At 37.9% G+C, this 16,222-nt stretch overlaps 1 protein-coding gene across 1 annotated transcript; it reads left to right on the top strand.

Annotated features, from left to right (window-relative positions):
- Nucleotides 1-3,648: 3,648 nt before the first annotated feature.
- On the top strand, nucleotides 3,649-5,127 carry LOC128375018 (gap junction alpha-10 protein-like). Its single transcript, XM_053335234.1, has one exon. It carries the CDS (start codon nucleotides 3,649-3,651, stop codon nucleotides 5,125-5,127), a length of 1,479 nt encoding a protein of 492 aa, XP_053191209.1.
- Nucleotides 5,128-16,222: the final 11,095 nt, after the last annotated feature.

Below are 16,222 nucleotides of genomic sequence, written 5' to 3'. Positions count from 1 at the left end.
TCTCATGTAACAATGTCAAACTACATTTTTTCTATTAAAGAAAGTAAAGTTTTTTTCTTTTGAAACAGTGAAGTGGGAAGATGGTGGGCATGCTCAGATCTGATCGAGAGTGCCTCTGAGACTAGAAGATAAAGGTCGGTGAATTAATCGAAAGCCGTCACAAGGATATGAAGACTGACTTGTGGGTAACATAAGGCGCAGTGTCAACAAACTGGCAGATTAGAGTCCTGCCCTCTCTGCTCAGTTGTCAGTCAGGCTGGTGGGCGGAGCTCCTAATGAGATAGTTGTTGTTGTGTAACCCAATGATCCTGGTGTGACATCTGGCATTTGGCCTCAGCGATCACAGAGCTGCAGCTTCTGAAGGGAAAATCAAATCAATGCTCCATTGACTGTCAGCGTGCGATGGAAACCTAATTAAAGGCCCTCCAGGCACAGCTGGTCATTTTATGCAGCCAAGCACCAGGGCTCTCAAATCAAGCCAGTAATATGTACTATTGCTTTACTCTGTGGGAGGGGTTCTGTGGACCTTCACTGAGTGTCAGCATTCGATATGCTTAACTCATGTGTATGCAGCATTGCATGTTTGTCTAAAATACATTGCCTCAGTATACCATACACAACTAAACCAATGTATGTTATTGGACTATTGGGCTGTAGTATGCAAGTCAGAAGGATAAGTTCCAAACAATGGTCTAAACACTGCAGAGACAGGTAAAACATCTGAACTGGATACAAACAATTAACATCACTTCCTTCAGGTTTTCTTTATGAATTTCACTTCCACTGGAGAATTTTTGTAGTTCCAAGTTTCCATTTACACACTTGGCAGACACACAGCAACATTAGTATTAATTCAGCTTCTGTTTGGCCTCTATCAGCTCTTGAAAAAAATGTCTGTCTCTCTGTCAGAGGGGGTGAAGGACTATGGCTTTATTCAAACCTTTTCACTGTTAACTGCTAGAAACCACCTCGAAGAGAATTTAAAACCAAAACATCAACTTAAAGGAGGCTTTAAAGCTCTACAGAGCTGAGGGGAACAGCAGAGTTGGTGATAATGCTCTGTTGGTTTGTCACTACGAACGATTGCTTCCACATTACACATAGGCATTTGATCCATTGTTTATATAAAAATATTGATCAATGCAGCTTTAACTAAACTAAGGATACATTTTTAATTTGTTACTATGCTGTTAAAGGTTTATTTACATGAATCATTTTAGATACTACAAATACTTAATCTTTTGTGATTTGGCTATTTTTCCAAATGTTTTATTTATAACAAAATCAAAATGAAGACACATGCATTCAGTCATGTTAGTACCAGTGCTTTCAGAGTTTTCATGTTGAAACTTTTAAAATGTGTCTGCACATACTTTTTTTTGGATTGAATTGACACAGGAAGGATGGAAGGCAGTCATGCATGCACATACATGGACTCACATGCATAACCCAAATTAAAAGCTGTGTGCAATAGATATGGGAGGTAGGACATAACCATGAACCACACTGTCCACATCAAATAGACTTAGAGAAGTCTGAGTTGAACCATGAGGCCTACCATTTAGCTCAGTTCCCTCTTTATGTCGAGGACACCATAAACAGGCCCTATGTGAAAGACAAACCATAAACAAATATCTCCTCTCTCTCAGAGAGGATGATGTTGATGGCACTGGTTGGAGTTGGCACTTCTGGCATTGGAGAAGGGAGGGGCGAGGGGGGCATTGTCCCGTCGAGAAGCAATCGATGCTCACATCCTGTGAACCCAGCATGTAACACGGGAGAGCACTCCCAACACACAGGCAGCCACAGCACACACAGATACGCAGAGAGACAAAGACACAGGCACAGGAGAACAAGGGGATGTGTATTGGAGTTTGGGACCAACGCAAGAGGACTTCAAAACATCTCCATGGGGTAGCCATACTGATGCAGTGAACTCCTAGGATGCTTATGTAAACATGATGAAGTGCATTAAGAAGCAAAGAGGAAGCCCATACCAGTGAAATGTAAGTGCTGTTGAAATGGTTGATTCATTGAATGTAGTCATTTGCTGTTATGTCATGCACCCAAAAGTGCTACTTTGCTACTAACAGTTCCATGAATAACAAATGTAATGGTCATTTTTATTTTTATTGAGAAAAGACAGTAAAGCACTAGCTGAAATTTTGACCAGAACCAGGCTACACTCATTTTTGGATTCTTAAAGAAGGGAAAATCCACCCTAAACTAGAATTTGCACATTTGTGTGTGAATGTCTCCATATCAGGAAGAGTTGTCAGGTAAATGCACTCCAAAAAAGAAAGAAGACAGTGACATATTTGAAAAGAGGATGGGCATACACTAAGCTCCAGGGATTCTACTGAATCACCAATGTTTCAATAACATGGTCCACATTTTAATTACACTTTTTTCAAGCCCTTGCAAAAAAGGGCCAAATGTGACTGAAACATCAGTGATACAATAAAATCATAGCAGTGTAAGGACAAGAGTCTCAGAACACCATACTGTAGTAATAATATTGTCCAGAAACAACTTTGGAGCTGCTCCATAGTCTGAATAATGGAACAAATACTAGAGCTCTATGACAGCACCCATGGGGATATACTGAGGTATGATATAAACCCTACATTCAAACTGATTTGATTTAATTTCTCAAACAAAAGCCCAAAAACCTGATCAGTATTAGACTGCAACAGGCATTGCTTAAGTAAATGCACTCAGCCTTTGTTAAATTAAAGTTTCATCACAGTGCCAGGCCACAGTTTTACTTCTCTTAGTTTGGTCTGACATATGCCTGGTCTGACTGGTGTCATTTTACCATAGGCTGTACAACACGTGACTGACAGTTATCTTACTTAGTCAGATATCAACATGAACGTTTGAGACAAGACTTAATGAGGGCACCACTTGCTAGGATGTCACTGCCCACTACCACTTTTCTCAGTACATTTATGGAGATAAACCTGCCATGTAGGTGCAAAGTTGAGTATTGTCTAAAATAGATAGAAAAAACATGTCAATGGGCCTCACTGTTGCACTGGGTGACATGTTCCTTCATTACTATGAACACACATACAATAGTTTATTTTGACTCAATCCCAGACACAACATCCTGCTGCCAGAAATGACACCAAATGTAGATTAATCTGCAGCTGTAAATAGTCTCATAGTTATTATGACTTTATTTTTGTAGCTTTGGCCACCAAATGGTTATGACAACATTGCACGCACTTAAGTATATACTGAAGGTTTTGGAGCTCATTGAAAGATATAGGTCCAATGTGGCACTAAACACCAGCAGTCAGGCCACATTGAAGAAAATGAATGCAGACAGAAAATTACAGTCTAATTGTCCAACTGCTTGTGTGTCTTGCCTTCTTTAGTGATGTCTCCGCGTCCTGAGATCTCATTAATTACTTTGGTAAATATGTTACCATTAATGATAAAACTGATGGCCAGAACTATGAACAAAAAAAACAAAGTTGTTGGAAACTGCAGTTGTCAGTTGTCAGTTGGCAGGTTTTCGCACCTTCATAGCAAAAGCTGAACTCATAGCTACATGAAGCTGTATGTGAGGCTTATCCAGGTATGAATGCTGTGTCTCCACAGTTTGAGGGCATGCGGCAGTGAAGTGGTGAGAAGCTGACCATGGGTGACTGGAACCTGCTGGGCAGCATCCTAGAAGAGGTCCACATTCATTCTACCATTGTGGGCAAGATCTGGCTTACCATACTCTTCATCTTCCGCATGCTGATCCTGGGAGCAGCTGCTGAGGACGTATGGGATGACGAACAGTCTGAGTTTGTCTGCAATACTGACCAGCCGGGCTGCAAGGCAGTCTGCTACGACCGTGCCTTCCCCATCTCTCTCATTCGCTACTGGGTTCTGCAGGTGATCTTTGTCTCTGCACCCTCATTGGTCTACATGGGCCATGCCCTATACTGCATCCGAGCACTGGAGAAGGAGCGCCACCGGAAACGGGCCCAGCTGAAGGAGGAGATTGACGAGGCTGAGTTGGCATTGGATGAACAAAAGCGCGTGGAGAGGGAGATGAGGAGGCTGGATGAGCTGAGGAGGGTGAAGAAGGCTCCTCTCAGAGGCTCTCTGTTGAGAACCTACATCATCCATATCCTTACACGCTCTGTGGTGGAGGTCTCCTTCATCCTGGGCCAGTATGTACTCTATGGTATCCAACTTAAGCCTCTCTATAAATGTGAGAGGCTGCCTTGCCCCAACAGTGTAGACTGTTACATCTCCAGGCCCACAGAGAAGACTATCTTTATGGTCTTCATGATTGCCATCGCTGGTGTGTCACTTTTCCTCAACATTCTGGAAATATCCCACCTGGGCATCAGAAAAATCAAACGGATACTCTATGGAGAGAGGTACATGGAAGATGACAGTTTGATTTACAAGTCCAAGGGGAAGGCATCCCTACCACACCTTTGTGTTATGAGCAATGTATCACCTTACAATGGGCCATTGACTCAGACCTTCAAAGTGATTCCAGAGGCAGACATGAAGCCTCCTCTTTACAACTCTGGGCTCAAAGTCAACCAGGATGTCCCGAGACACAACAGCTTGGCTCATCTGGGGCACAATCAGACCAGTTACATTTGCCCCCAACCACGGATGCCACCCAGGTCTGGCCAGAACTGCTCAATCCAAGCCCTCCAAACCCGTGAAGGTCCAGAGGTCCACACAACAATCATGGACAACCATCCAGCTTGGGGTTCTGGTATGTCAAATGGGGATGGAAGTGCACCAAGCCATCATGAGGATACCCATCAGGGAGAGCACCCTCACCCCAGCCATTTGGAAGCTCTGCTGTCCAGCAGCACTTTAAGGCCCACCGCTATCAGAGACCTCTGCAAGGATGACCGAAGGGAGTCAATGGCAAGCGAGGGCCTAATCCCCAACCCCAGGAAGACCAGCTTCATGATCAGGCCGCCATCTGATAGCTTGTCATCAATCAGTGGCTGCACAAGCCCTTCATTACATACCTCAGAGGAGTCGGATGAACTGGGCTCCCTGCAGGGAGACATGCCCATGATGCCGCCTGCTGGGGGACGGAGAATGTCAATGGCAAGTAAAGAGCATAAATTATCACGTCATATTAACATGTGAATCATGTGTTCACACTAGAACAGAATGTCAATGTTACAATGTTAATAGTACAGCTAACAGCATCTCCTACATGGGTTGCTCCTGCCATTCTTTCCACCATCACAATGTTAATTATATATAAAACATTAAGCATCATCTAGACTGTGTATTATTATAAGGCAAAGGGAGGGGTTGAGCATAGCTCAGCGGGTAGAGCACCCGCCCCATGTGTAGAGGCTACAGTCCTTGCTGCTAGCGACCCAGGTTCGAATCCCAACCGAGTGGTCTTATCCTGCATGTCATTCCCCCTTTCTCTGTCTCCTGTTTCCTGTCTATCATTAAAGGCATTAAAGCCTGAAAAAATGTACTTTAAAAAAAAGAAGTCAAAGGGAGAGCACTGGTTGAGTCATGTAGTCTATAAGCTATGCTAAGCTAAGCTATGTGGCCAAAACCTGCCACAGTAGAAAGATGAAGTGATGGAGAAAGAAAGCTCATTTCTGTTGATTTGAATGAAGCCCAACAGGGGCAAACACTGCCCATTCAGTGTTCTCAGTGGAAGCCATTAGAAGTTATTGAAGATAACAACCTTCAGTTTTGACATAAGGCCAATTAAATGAATTGCAGTTTGAAAAACAGAACAGCAACAACAAAAGAGTGGATGCCATGTGCTGTCATTACAGGCAGTGCAAGAATGGACCAGGCCTGGTCCTAGCTATAGGCCACCTAGGCAACTGTTGCAGGCACCATTGCAGCTAGGGATACACGATCCGCTTTTTTCACCTTCGTTACCGATATCTGAGGTCTAGTATCAGCTGATACCGATCCGATACTGATACAGAAACATTGCACTGTGTGGCACGTAACTCTCATCCAGCCAGTGTGCGGTTAAACTTAAAAGTGACACGGGGGAAACATCAGAGCTCCAGATATCTGTTGTGAAACTCAAAGCTTTGACATCTTTTATCTTATCTAATATGTGTTTGAACACTTTACCATACAGTTCAGATCGGCTTACCATGTCGTACCGTGGCTCCAGGTGGCTAATTAGCAGCCGGAATCCCTTGTCCCCAACAACCGACAGCGGTTGCCCATCCATAACAATGAAGTTCAGTATCCTCTTCGTGATTTTTGGTTGCCTGCACACTATTAGATGGACATTTTTCACCTCTTTCCTTCATCTCCTTCAAAGTTAGCTGCTTCATAACGCCTCCTTTTTGTTTATTCACTTCAATGAACTCAGTATGCTCCCTGGCGTGAAATCTCTGTAGGTGCTTGATTAAGTTGGTTGTGTTAGTTTTACTACCACTCCTCAGAACATTTACTGTGCAGGTATTGCAAGTAGTCGTCGAGTTTGTAGTCTGAGGTAGTGTGAAAAAGTTCCAGTTAGGTGATCCTTTCGCTCGCTCCATTTTGAAAACAATGTGGGCTTCGTAGCTTGTTCATAGTACATTGATATATTTTTGTTTTTTGGGATTTTTGAGGGGGTGGGGGTTAGAGAGTTGCACCAAAAACAACATTCATTAATTACATCAGGATAGCTTTCTTTACAACCCCTCACTTGAAAGAAAGGCTCAAGGCTGAGTGGGTGGGTTTTGTGGACTGGAAGAGTCAGGGGAGCACATTTCAAGATGAAAAGTCAGGACGGGTGCAGGTCAGAAAAACAAAAAAGAAGAGGAGAAGCATTCCAAACATGAAGGTATGTATTTCCTGAAATGTTGTGACAAAGCTAACTAGCTCCTAATGTAGGTAGCTTGTTAGCTAATGTTAGCTGCTATTGCTGGATAAACTACATTGAAAAGCACCTGCTAACTTTAGACCACTAGATTAGCTAGCTAGCATGAGCTCTGCATCTAACATTGATGTAAGCTAAGTGAGCAGCTACATTAGCTTACCACATTGTCATTTATATCATTTTACGTACACTTTTAAAATAACACTATCATAAATCTATCACAACTACTAAAGGCCTAGGTACATCAATAGATGTGACTAATTCTTCAGGAGAGTGAATGCAACATGTCTATTAGAGCATTCCAGATAAACTAATAAATACCTAAATAATACCTATAATGCAATGTATGGTATAATTAATAAACTTCTTCCTGTTTCCTCCTTATATTTATAGAACCACTTGAAGAATAGTCTTAACAATTGGCTTCTTCTAATTATGAGGGCACAACACATTGTACATGAATACAAACATATGCACACAAATGTCATCTTGTTTAATAGCAACCTCATTTCTAAATTCTATACCAGATCATTAATAGGTGGACCGCAGTCCGGATCTTGACCCAGATGCCGTCCTATCCAGCTCCGGACCTGTAACTGATGATTGTTAAATTTTGTTAAGAGTATTTCTATTTTAACGGGTGCAGCTTCTTCAGCTATTAAAAGTGATAAAGTGGTAAAAGTGGAACAGCCAATCAGCCAATCAAATCTGTGCATTTGGACACAGGGAGACACTCGACTGTCAGGGAGATACACACGGAGAAAAGAGGAGAGACAGAGAGGTGGAAGATGAAAGGTAACTATTTCACATGGCCTGCTTGACGAAGAAAAGGGACAATGAAAATAGGATTTTTAATCCACAATGGACAGAAAGTTACAGTCCTCTGTATCCTGTATTATCCTCTAGCCCGTTCAAGACCTCTGTGTCTCATATGTTCTGACACAGTGCACATTATTAAAAGCAGCAATGTTAAGCACCATTATGTACGGAGTATTAGGGCCACTGACAAAAAATAGAGAATTGTGACTTTTTTCCAAAACCTAAAGTAAACAAATTTTTTTTAGAGATGATTTTTTTTTTCATTTCTGAAAAAAGGTCAGAATTCTAACTTCTCAGTCTAGTCTTCTCAGGTTTTTTCTCAGAATTCTGTGTTGTTTTTTTTTCAGTGGCCCTAATACTTAAATTATGAGACAAAGCACAACACTTTGGAACAAACATACCCACTCAAATCAGCAGTGAGGACACAGGAAATAACTGGTTTATTCGAAAGTAAGCATTTTAGTTAAGAAGCACAATTAAAAGTGTTCAGTAATGCACTTCATTTTAAAATGCCATTTTTATTTCATATAAGAAAAGAATATATATATATATTTTTTTAATTATTTTTTTAAAATGTTCTTATTTATTTGAATCCCACAAGTAGAGTGTAAATACTAAAAATTAATTCTACTGTATTTATGTGACAGTCTACAATCTAGCCACTAGACACAGATGCTGATCCTACAATGCTACTTCAAGCTACTGAAAAACAACTCAGACATTCTGGACCTTCACTTGAGGACATTTTCACTCTCTTTGTATGCACCTGCTCTAAACATTTGTCTGAATCAGTTCATTCATGTTAATTCCTTGTTAAATATTATATTATGACATGTGTTCATGTGTGTAATATGTGTATTATCTTCCCTACAGAAGCACCAAATATAACCTCCTCTGCCCAGCTTTTGAAGCTGAACACATCTGCTGCTGCTGAGACAGATGAGCCACTTTCAGCCAATCCTGCTGACTGGCCTTCACATCTGATATATTTATATATATATATATATATATATATATATAGTATAGTGTGTGTATAGTATAGTGTAATATATATATATATATATATATATATATATATATATATATAGTATAGTGTTAGTATATTGTAATTATGTGGCTTGTGTTTTTTTAACTATTGTAATAAACAGAGGGCATGTTTGTGTCAATCATTGCTGTACATGTATTAATTCATTTATTTATCTATCTATTTATTTATTTGTTTTAAGTGTGTGTGTGGGGGGGGGGGGTGACAACTCTAAAATAGATTTGTAAAGAAGTATTGCTGGTCACAACAAATATGTTTATCCAAGGCACATTGCCAGGATTTTTCAAATACCGAGGCCAAAAATATGACCTCATATTAAATCCAAGTAGTGTGTAATGCATGATATATTTATTACGCTTTCTTGCTGTGCATTTCTCAGTCATGGTCACTCTTGTGGTCCAGTTCTTTTTTATCACTTCCAATTTTGCAACTTAACTCCTATTTCAGTATTCTACAACTTCTATGGTTGTATATTTAAAAAATTATAACTGCAATAAATTATTTTCTTTGTTTGTTCTTAAAATGTGGAATGGAGCACGGCCTGCTGGGAAAGGGAGAAAAGGGCTCATCCAATGAATGAACAGTTTGCAAAATCGGGTCAAGTCCAATTCACAAAACCAGACAACATTTTTCTGGCGATTTTGAAGTCGCAGTTCACATCTACTGCAGTGTATATTTTTTTCTGGAAGTGAGCACTATATAACTGCGACTGAAAAATCTCCAGTAATATGCTGTAGGCTATATTTGTGAATTTGTGACAAATCTGCTGACAGAAGCGCTGAGCTGTTCGGTAAGGAAACCTGTTAAATTGGAAACCAGTTGGTACATAACATGAAAAAATTCCCAGTGGATTTCAAGACTTCACTCCGCCACTGGTTATAGCCGACTACTTTCGTTTTGACATGGCAGCGTTATCTGCAAGTATGTGTCACGTGACAGTCCGTTGATGCTATTTTCACTTCTCAAAAAAACAAAACTTAAAGAAAAAAATACCGACAATACTCGTGTCGTCAATGGTAGCTACGGCCATGTGTTCATCAGATGCATATTATTTAGTTACTTAACATATGCTTTAAAATATGTGTAAAAATGCACCATTAAATTGTGTTAGTGGTAGCCTACATACATTATAACTAATCCTTTATAACACACCAGCCAGACTCTATAGATTTAATGTTTTATATTTTAAAAAATCCTTACTGTACCTCATCAACAATGGCATGACCAAACAACAAAGCATGAATAATAAAATATGTTGGGTTTTTTTGTCACTCTTTTTGTTTTTTGAAGATAAGATGTTAGGTTTTTGTGTATTTGAATTAATGAGAGAATGCTTGCTTTAGTCAGTTGGACACACACTGAAAGTTGCTTGCTTTCATCTATTACATGTACTGTATGCTGTGTGGTTTCATTATGGCTGTCTTCTTGTCTTTCTCAGAGCATGTTTCTGGATATCTCTTCTATCATGAAGAAGTGAAAAGAAGAGGCTAACACCATGAACATAGGAGCTGTGTTCCAAAGCCCAGCTCAACATGGGGGAGCAACTGTATCAATGATCCAGCCATCAACATTGATCCACCACTGAAGTCACATGGGGCCAAAACCAGTCGAACAGTCAGCCATGATGAGGCAGTGGACTCAGTGCCAAACCCCAGTGTGATGGGTTAGAAGCACCTTAGAACACATAACATGTGGGCACTAACAGGAAAGGATTGTATCTTTTTAAAAATGTTTTCATCTTTTCTTGTTTTGGCTCTGTTTTTTGTTTTTTTGTTTTGTTTTTAGAAACAGCACTGCTGTGGATTATGAAGCAAATTCCTCAGAGGATATTGATTGCTTCTTTAACATGGACTTCATAAGCTTAAAAGGACATTTTTCTAAGTCAAAGACTTGATTATAATCTGCCTGTATCTGTGTATAGTCATTTACATACAGTCATTTCATGAGAAATTATGATTTCTATTATATTCAGATTAAATGCTTCTTAACAAAACAGCAAATATTTTGTCAACAGATATTTCATCTAAATCCACACACCACCACACTAGAATTGTCATGCTCTTTATTTTATTTGTCAACAAAAATTGCTAGACAAAATGCTGTTTTTTTTCTTCTTTCAAACCTTTTTCATATCAAATAAACAAAACATGACTTGACAATATTTACAAAAAAGATCAAAACTAAACACAGGCAATTTGAACATTCAGAGATAAAAAAATGAAATCAAAAATGCTGAATCTGCATATAACAGTCATGTTGCAGGTACTCGAGAAAAAAAAGACACGTAAAAAATGGCTCACCAAAATCTACAAATACAATAATGTAACCACTGTAAAAAGTTAGAAACAACGCCACAGAAACTGTCTACATGTCTATCATACAGTCCTTACCCATATGAAGAGGTATGCTGAATCATCCAGGTAGATAAGTGTCAAGAGTCAGTTCAACTGAGGTGTAAAGAAACCTCAAAAGTCACAATCTGAGATTCAAGCGAAGCTGGAATACAGCTGGAGTGGCCCCTAATTCACGCCTATTGTAAACAGATCGCTTTAATAAGTACTCCCTTTAGTCTGCCACCAACTACTATAATTACCAATGAAGGCCTTTGATTTCTAAATGGAAATCTCTCTTTCCTGGTAACCACTGTGCAATGTTTCAATGATAGTTGTTCCTGGATTGGTGCTGCATTCAGAGATGTTGGAAAGTTGGAAGCTCCTATGAAGGGAATGTAATGTAACAGCCATTTGAGCATCAATTCCAAGTAGGATCACGGTAATCTGACGGTAATATTGATATGTCAGCAAACCAGTAGTTTTCAACCAGAGACCCAAGAGTCTGCAGCTTTTTACTTTAATCTTCTGATGAATACACTTTCAGCATAGAGAGGAGATCAACTTGATCCATGCTACACGGATTACTGCTTAACAAAACAAAACAAAAAACAAAAAAACACCTTTAAAATAAATGCATATTAAGGGCCATACAAGGGGTTTTGCAGTACTTACATTAATGCTGCAAACCATTTTCTAAATACACTCCTAGGTTTTTGAATGCTGTCCAACCAGCTGTCATTTGTTTTTTCATTTCTTATGGTACAATCTGATAATCAATTAGCAGAGACTGGAAACCTGCTTGGATGAACTAATCCATCAAAGTCAACATCATGTCTGCTTTTACTGTTGTCAGACTTTCATTTTTGTGGCATGGTGATGTAGCTGTGAGTGCAGATTGATTTTAAAAAGTCTGCATTGCATTACCACACGCCAATAATGTAACTGACAACCTTAAAAGCATGGGATGGATTCATCAAATCAAGCAAGTTTTAATATCTCCACAAGTAGATTGTCACACCACACTGAAACTAATTTATAAAATATTCTCCAGTCTCCAGTATGGTTTGAAGCATGGTTAGCAGTATATGTAATATGAAGTAAATGGGTAAAAAAAAGAAAGAAGAAACACTAGTATGTTCCTTACATTAGCAGTTTTAACCTTACAGCTAGTACAGATACAGATGCTCCACACTAACTAACCAAATACAATGCTGCTAGATACTAACAAAGTACATTTTCTGTTGCATGTACAGTATATGGAAGATGATAAGGGCCACATGGGAAAAAATGAAGTTCTCTCAAAATGAAAAAAGTGAGTTTTCTTGGGAAGTATATATGTTTTGGTCTGATCTTATTCCATCCTTAAGGAATATAAAATCACTAATGGAAATTGTGAAGCTTTCATGGTTCTGTCTGGACTCTGGTGGACTTGGACCAACTTTTTGTTGAAATCTGTTGAAATAACAGATTTTACACATCTCTGATTGCAGCCTTCAGTTCAACCAGTAATGAGAGTAGTTCCTGTTTTATTTTAACATGAGGAGAAAAAGAAGGGGATATTTATACTTGATAACATCAGAAAGTCAAAGTGAGGTGAATCATTTCATAGCATTTATTAATCTGTGCTGATTTGCACACAGTGGATTATTAAATGCTATGAATGATTTGATGCCTCACGTTCATGTTTATTCAAGTGTAGCTTCCTTCCATTTTCTTGAGTTCAATGACAGAAAAGCAACTTAATAATTATATAAAGTAAAATTGTCTTTTTTTTAAAAGAAAATTGGTCTTCTACTATGGTTTTTCCAAAGTGACACAAAGAAGAGCATTTTGGCTTTTTATATGGAGATCCAAAGTGGTCAATATTGAATAAATAAAGCAGATGCTATAAAACAAATAATGCTATGAAAAACATATAATGTAGCCACAAAACTGTGAACTAATCAATTTTTAAAACTTAGCTGATTCTTAGGAAATGTTGTATCTTTTCATAGTAACAATTTATTCTAGTTCATTTTAATTTTTTCCCCCAGGATTTTTTATTTTAACTCAATGTTTTTCCTTTTTTTCCCAAAGCCAGTTTTTATTTCATAGCATTTTCATTATTTTATAATTTCATCACATATTTTGCCAGTATTTATTGATATGATGAATATGTGTTTGCTTTACTACTGAACATTTTGGATCTCCATATTTCCAGAGGGGTCGTCTAAAGAAGCTTGGTGAACAGTGAAACAAAAAGTCAGAGGAAGAGTTATACTGTCTGTCGTTCCCTCTTGAGATTTAATCTCAGACATATACAGCACATAGTCAGAAGGGGCCATGTCCACATCTGGAGAAACTGTAGTTTCCATTGAATAAAATCCTTTGTTCCCTTACTGGATAGTTTGGCCTCTGTAACCTCTAAGGCAAGAAATTGTAGCTGCACTTGTCAGATGCTTTTTTTTCTCACAAATTCATCAACACTTTTAATTTATGTAAAAAAAGAAAAGAAAAAAAAGAGTTTCATCAGCTTTTCTATTCAACTTAAGTTCAGCTGTTAAAAATATCTTTACAAAACAAAAGAACAGGTAATACACAAAATTGTAAACATACACCCCTTTAAGTTAAAATATTACAACTTAAGTAAGTACATGTGTGACTTGTAAATAAAGGCTTATTTTTCATGAAATTGTCAACAATAAAAAAAAATACAACCACTTGACAAATCAACTCTAAGAAAGAGCTGCAAACCTACATTTTACATCTATGCAATTTCCTCTAAACAACCCCAACCCCCAACAACAAGAGTTCAAATAAATAAATAAACAAGTTCACATTAAGGAATGCGTCTATGAAAACCAGTCTATGAAAACCAGTGGATCAGTGTTCTCCTGTCTGTGTATGTTGAGACATCAGTACATCATAATGAGATTGTCATTGGTTTACAGGTTCCTATGGTTACAGTATATATCATGAGTGGTATCAGTTTATTTCCCTTTCAATATCATGGGCAGATTTCTTTATATATTCTCATTCTAGTCTGTTAAAGCTAGTCATGCTGTCATACTGATCCAACTGGTTTTACAAAGTCTGTTCACTCCCATTAACTCCCCATATTATAAGAATTCCTAACCAATTTCACACAAGTGCAATGATAAAATGTAATTTAATTTTTTTTAAATTGTAGATTGATATTATTTTACTAAAAGTGACTTCACCCTAAACCTCACAGCTAAAAGAAGCCCAAATAGAGGCAGTATTGAAATGGCGTGAACCTGTTCCACTCTGAGGCTGACAGTGTTGCAGACAGCAGCAGCAGCACTCGCCCCTGCCACGTGCATCACTATCGACTTTTCAACAGCAGATGAATTAGGCATCTCCCTAAATCAATAATGCACCAGTGAGTTTGTTTGAAGCTTTGGACTTCATACCATACTCTATTAATGATACTGATTCATATGTGGATATTGATTATTTTGCTGTGTGTCTCCACGGATTTACATGATATGCAAATTTTCTAATGTAGGGTGTCTAACACCCAGATCCTGTACCAAATACTTTTAATAGGGCTATTTGTGTACTATACAAGTATGATGCTAAATACATGAGTACTGTAGGTACAAACACTACATTTTTACTACATAGAACACAATAAGTAAATGGGCCAAAAAGAGCACTTATGACTTGTTTACACTGATGTTCAAAGGACCTTACCAGTGTTTTCTTTTTGTAATTTTAGCTAATTTAACATGGATCATGTTTACTATATTACTGTTACATTTTCCAAAGCATACCATTATGTTTCTTCTACTGATTTCCATTCATCTCACTCTATAATAAGGTATAATGTACCAGTATTCATCAACTAGCAGAGTTGCTTGAAATACAAATACATCACAGTAAATTTACGTTATTTCTTTTTATGCATTAATTATTTCAGTGTTATTGTCTTAATGTGTTGACTTTTCAAGTCAGCCTGCTATAACAATTTCAGGTTAACACTTTATTTAAAAGGTGCTGTAATTCCTTATCATTTCCAATAAGTTTTCCTGGAGAGGACTTTGTTTTCTGGTACTAATGATTCATAAAAAGAGATCATGTTAAATGTAAATAACTAAATAAAAAAGAACCAGAACATATTGTAATGGGAACGTGGTTGGATGAAATGTATATTAAGTATTTAGTGTCCCAGATAAATTTCCTTAGACCAGCCAAACTCTTGAATGAAATCAATCTAAGTCCAAAAAAAGAGATTTATGAAAATTCCACTTAAAGCCACAGACATGTTTTGTTTGTTGAAAATGTTATTTTCTGTACTTGGTGAATTGTATGAGATATATCCATTCATCCATTTTCTATACTGCTTATCCTCCTGGAGGCATGCAATATATATTTATTTTATTCATTTATTAAATGTTTTTGTTATTTTGGTGCCAATGCATTTAAATCATATTTAACTATGTATAATTATTACAAAATACAATAGTCCTTTCTAGGAACCTTCAAAATTCTTGTTAGGGAATCATTAGGAGACTGAAAACCAGAAAATAAAGCCAGTTATCCAGTTAAGCTTTCACATCAGAACTTTAAAAGCAGAAGTAGAATGGCTGTAATGATTTGCCAAGCTCAAGCAACTTCCAACTTTTCTGCATGTTGAATTCCATATTTAAGAGAGATGAAACAATGAAATCCAGTGAGAAACACACAGAAGCAGTATAGCAGGCTTTGGAAATTGGCCAGCATGAGTGTAAATATACATCAGCATGGTCTTTGAATCTATTTGGACAACCAGTGATAGGCTTGGGACTTGGGTTAAGTGCCAATGTCACAATGTGTTTGCTCATATTCATTGCCAGGTTTCACCTCTTGGAGGTGCTGGGCAGTGCTTCAACTTTGTAATGTAGTTCTGTCTCTTAGCGCAGATATGAAAAAAAGGCAGAAGAGAAATATATAGAAACGTCCATCTGAGTACAAGAAAAATTAAAAGTGAAGTTTGACAAAAGAAACTTTGCATAATGAGAGTTCATTTCACCATTTCATCTAATGTAAAATTTTACAAATACACACCTTTGGTAACATTTTACTTTAAAGTCCTGTGTCACTCAACAATTACCCAGTCACATTAAATATCAAATCATACGCCAAAAGTATTAATATATAATTAATAATGTAAAGGCTTAGTTCAACATTTTACAGTAGATGATG

Source organism: Scomber japonicus, chromosome 16 (genome assembly GCF_027409825.1).
Source record: "Scomber japonicus isolate fScoJap1 chromosome 16, fScoJap1.pri, whole genome shotgun sequence".
NCBI lineage: Eukaryota > Metazoa > Chordata > Actinopteri > Scombriformes > Scombridae > Scomber > Scomber japonicus.
Note: the sequence above shows the minus strand (reverse complement) of the source record. Positions and strands in the feature narration are given on the sequence as shown.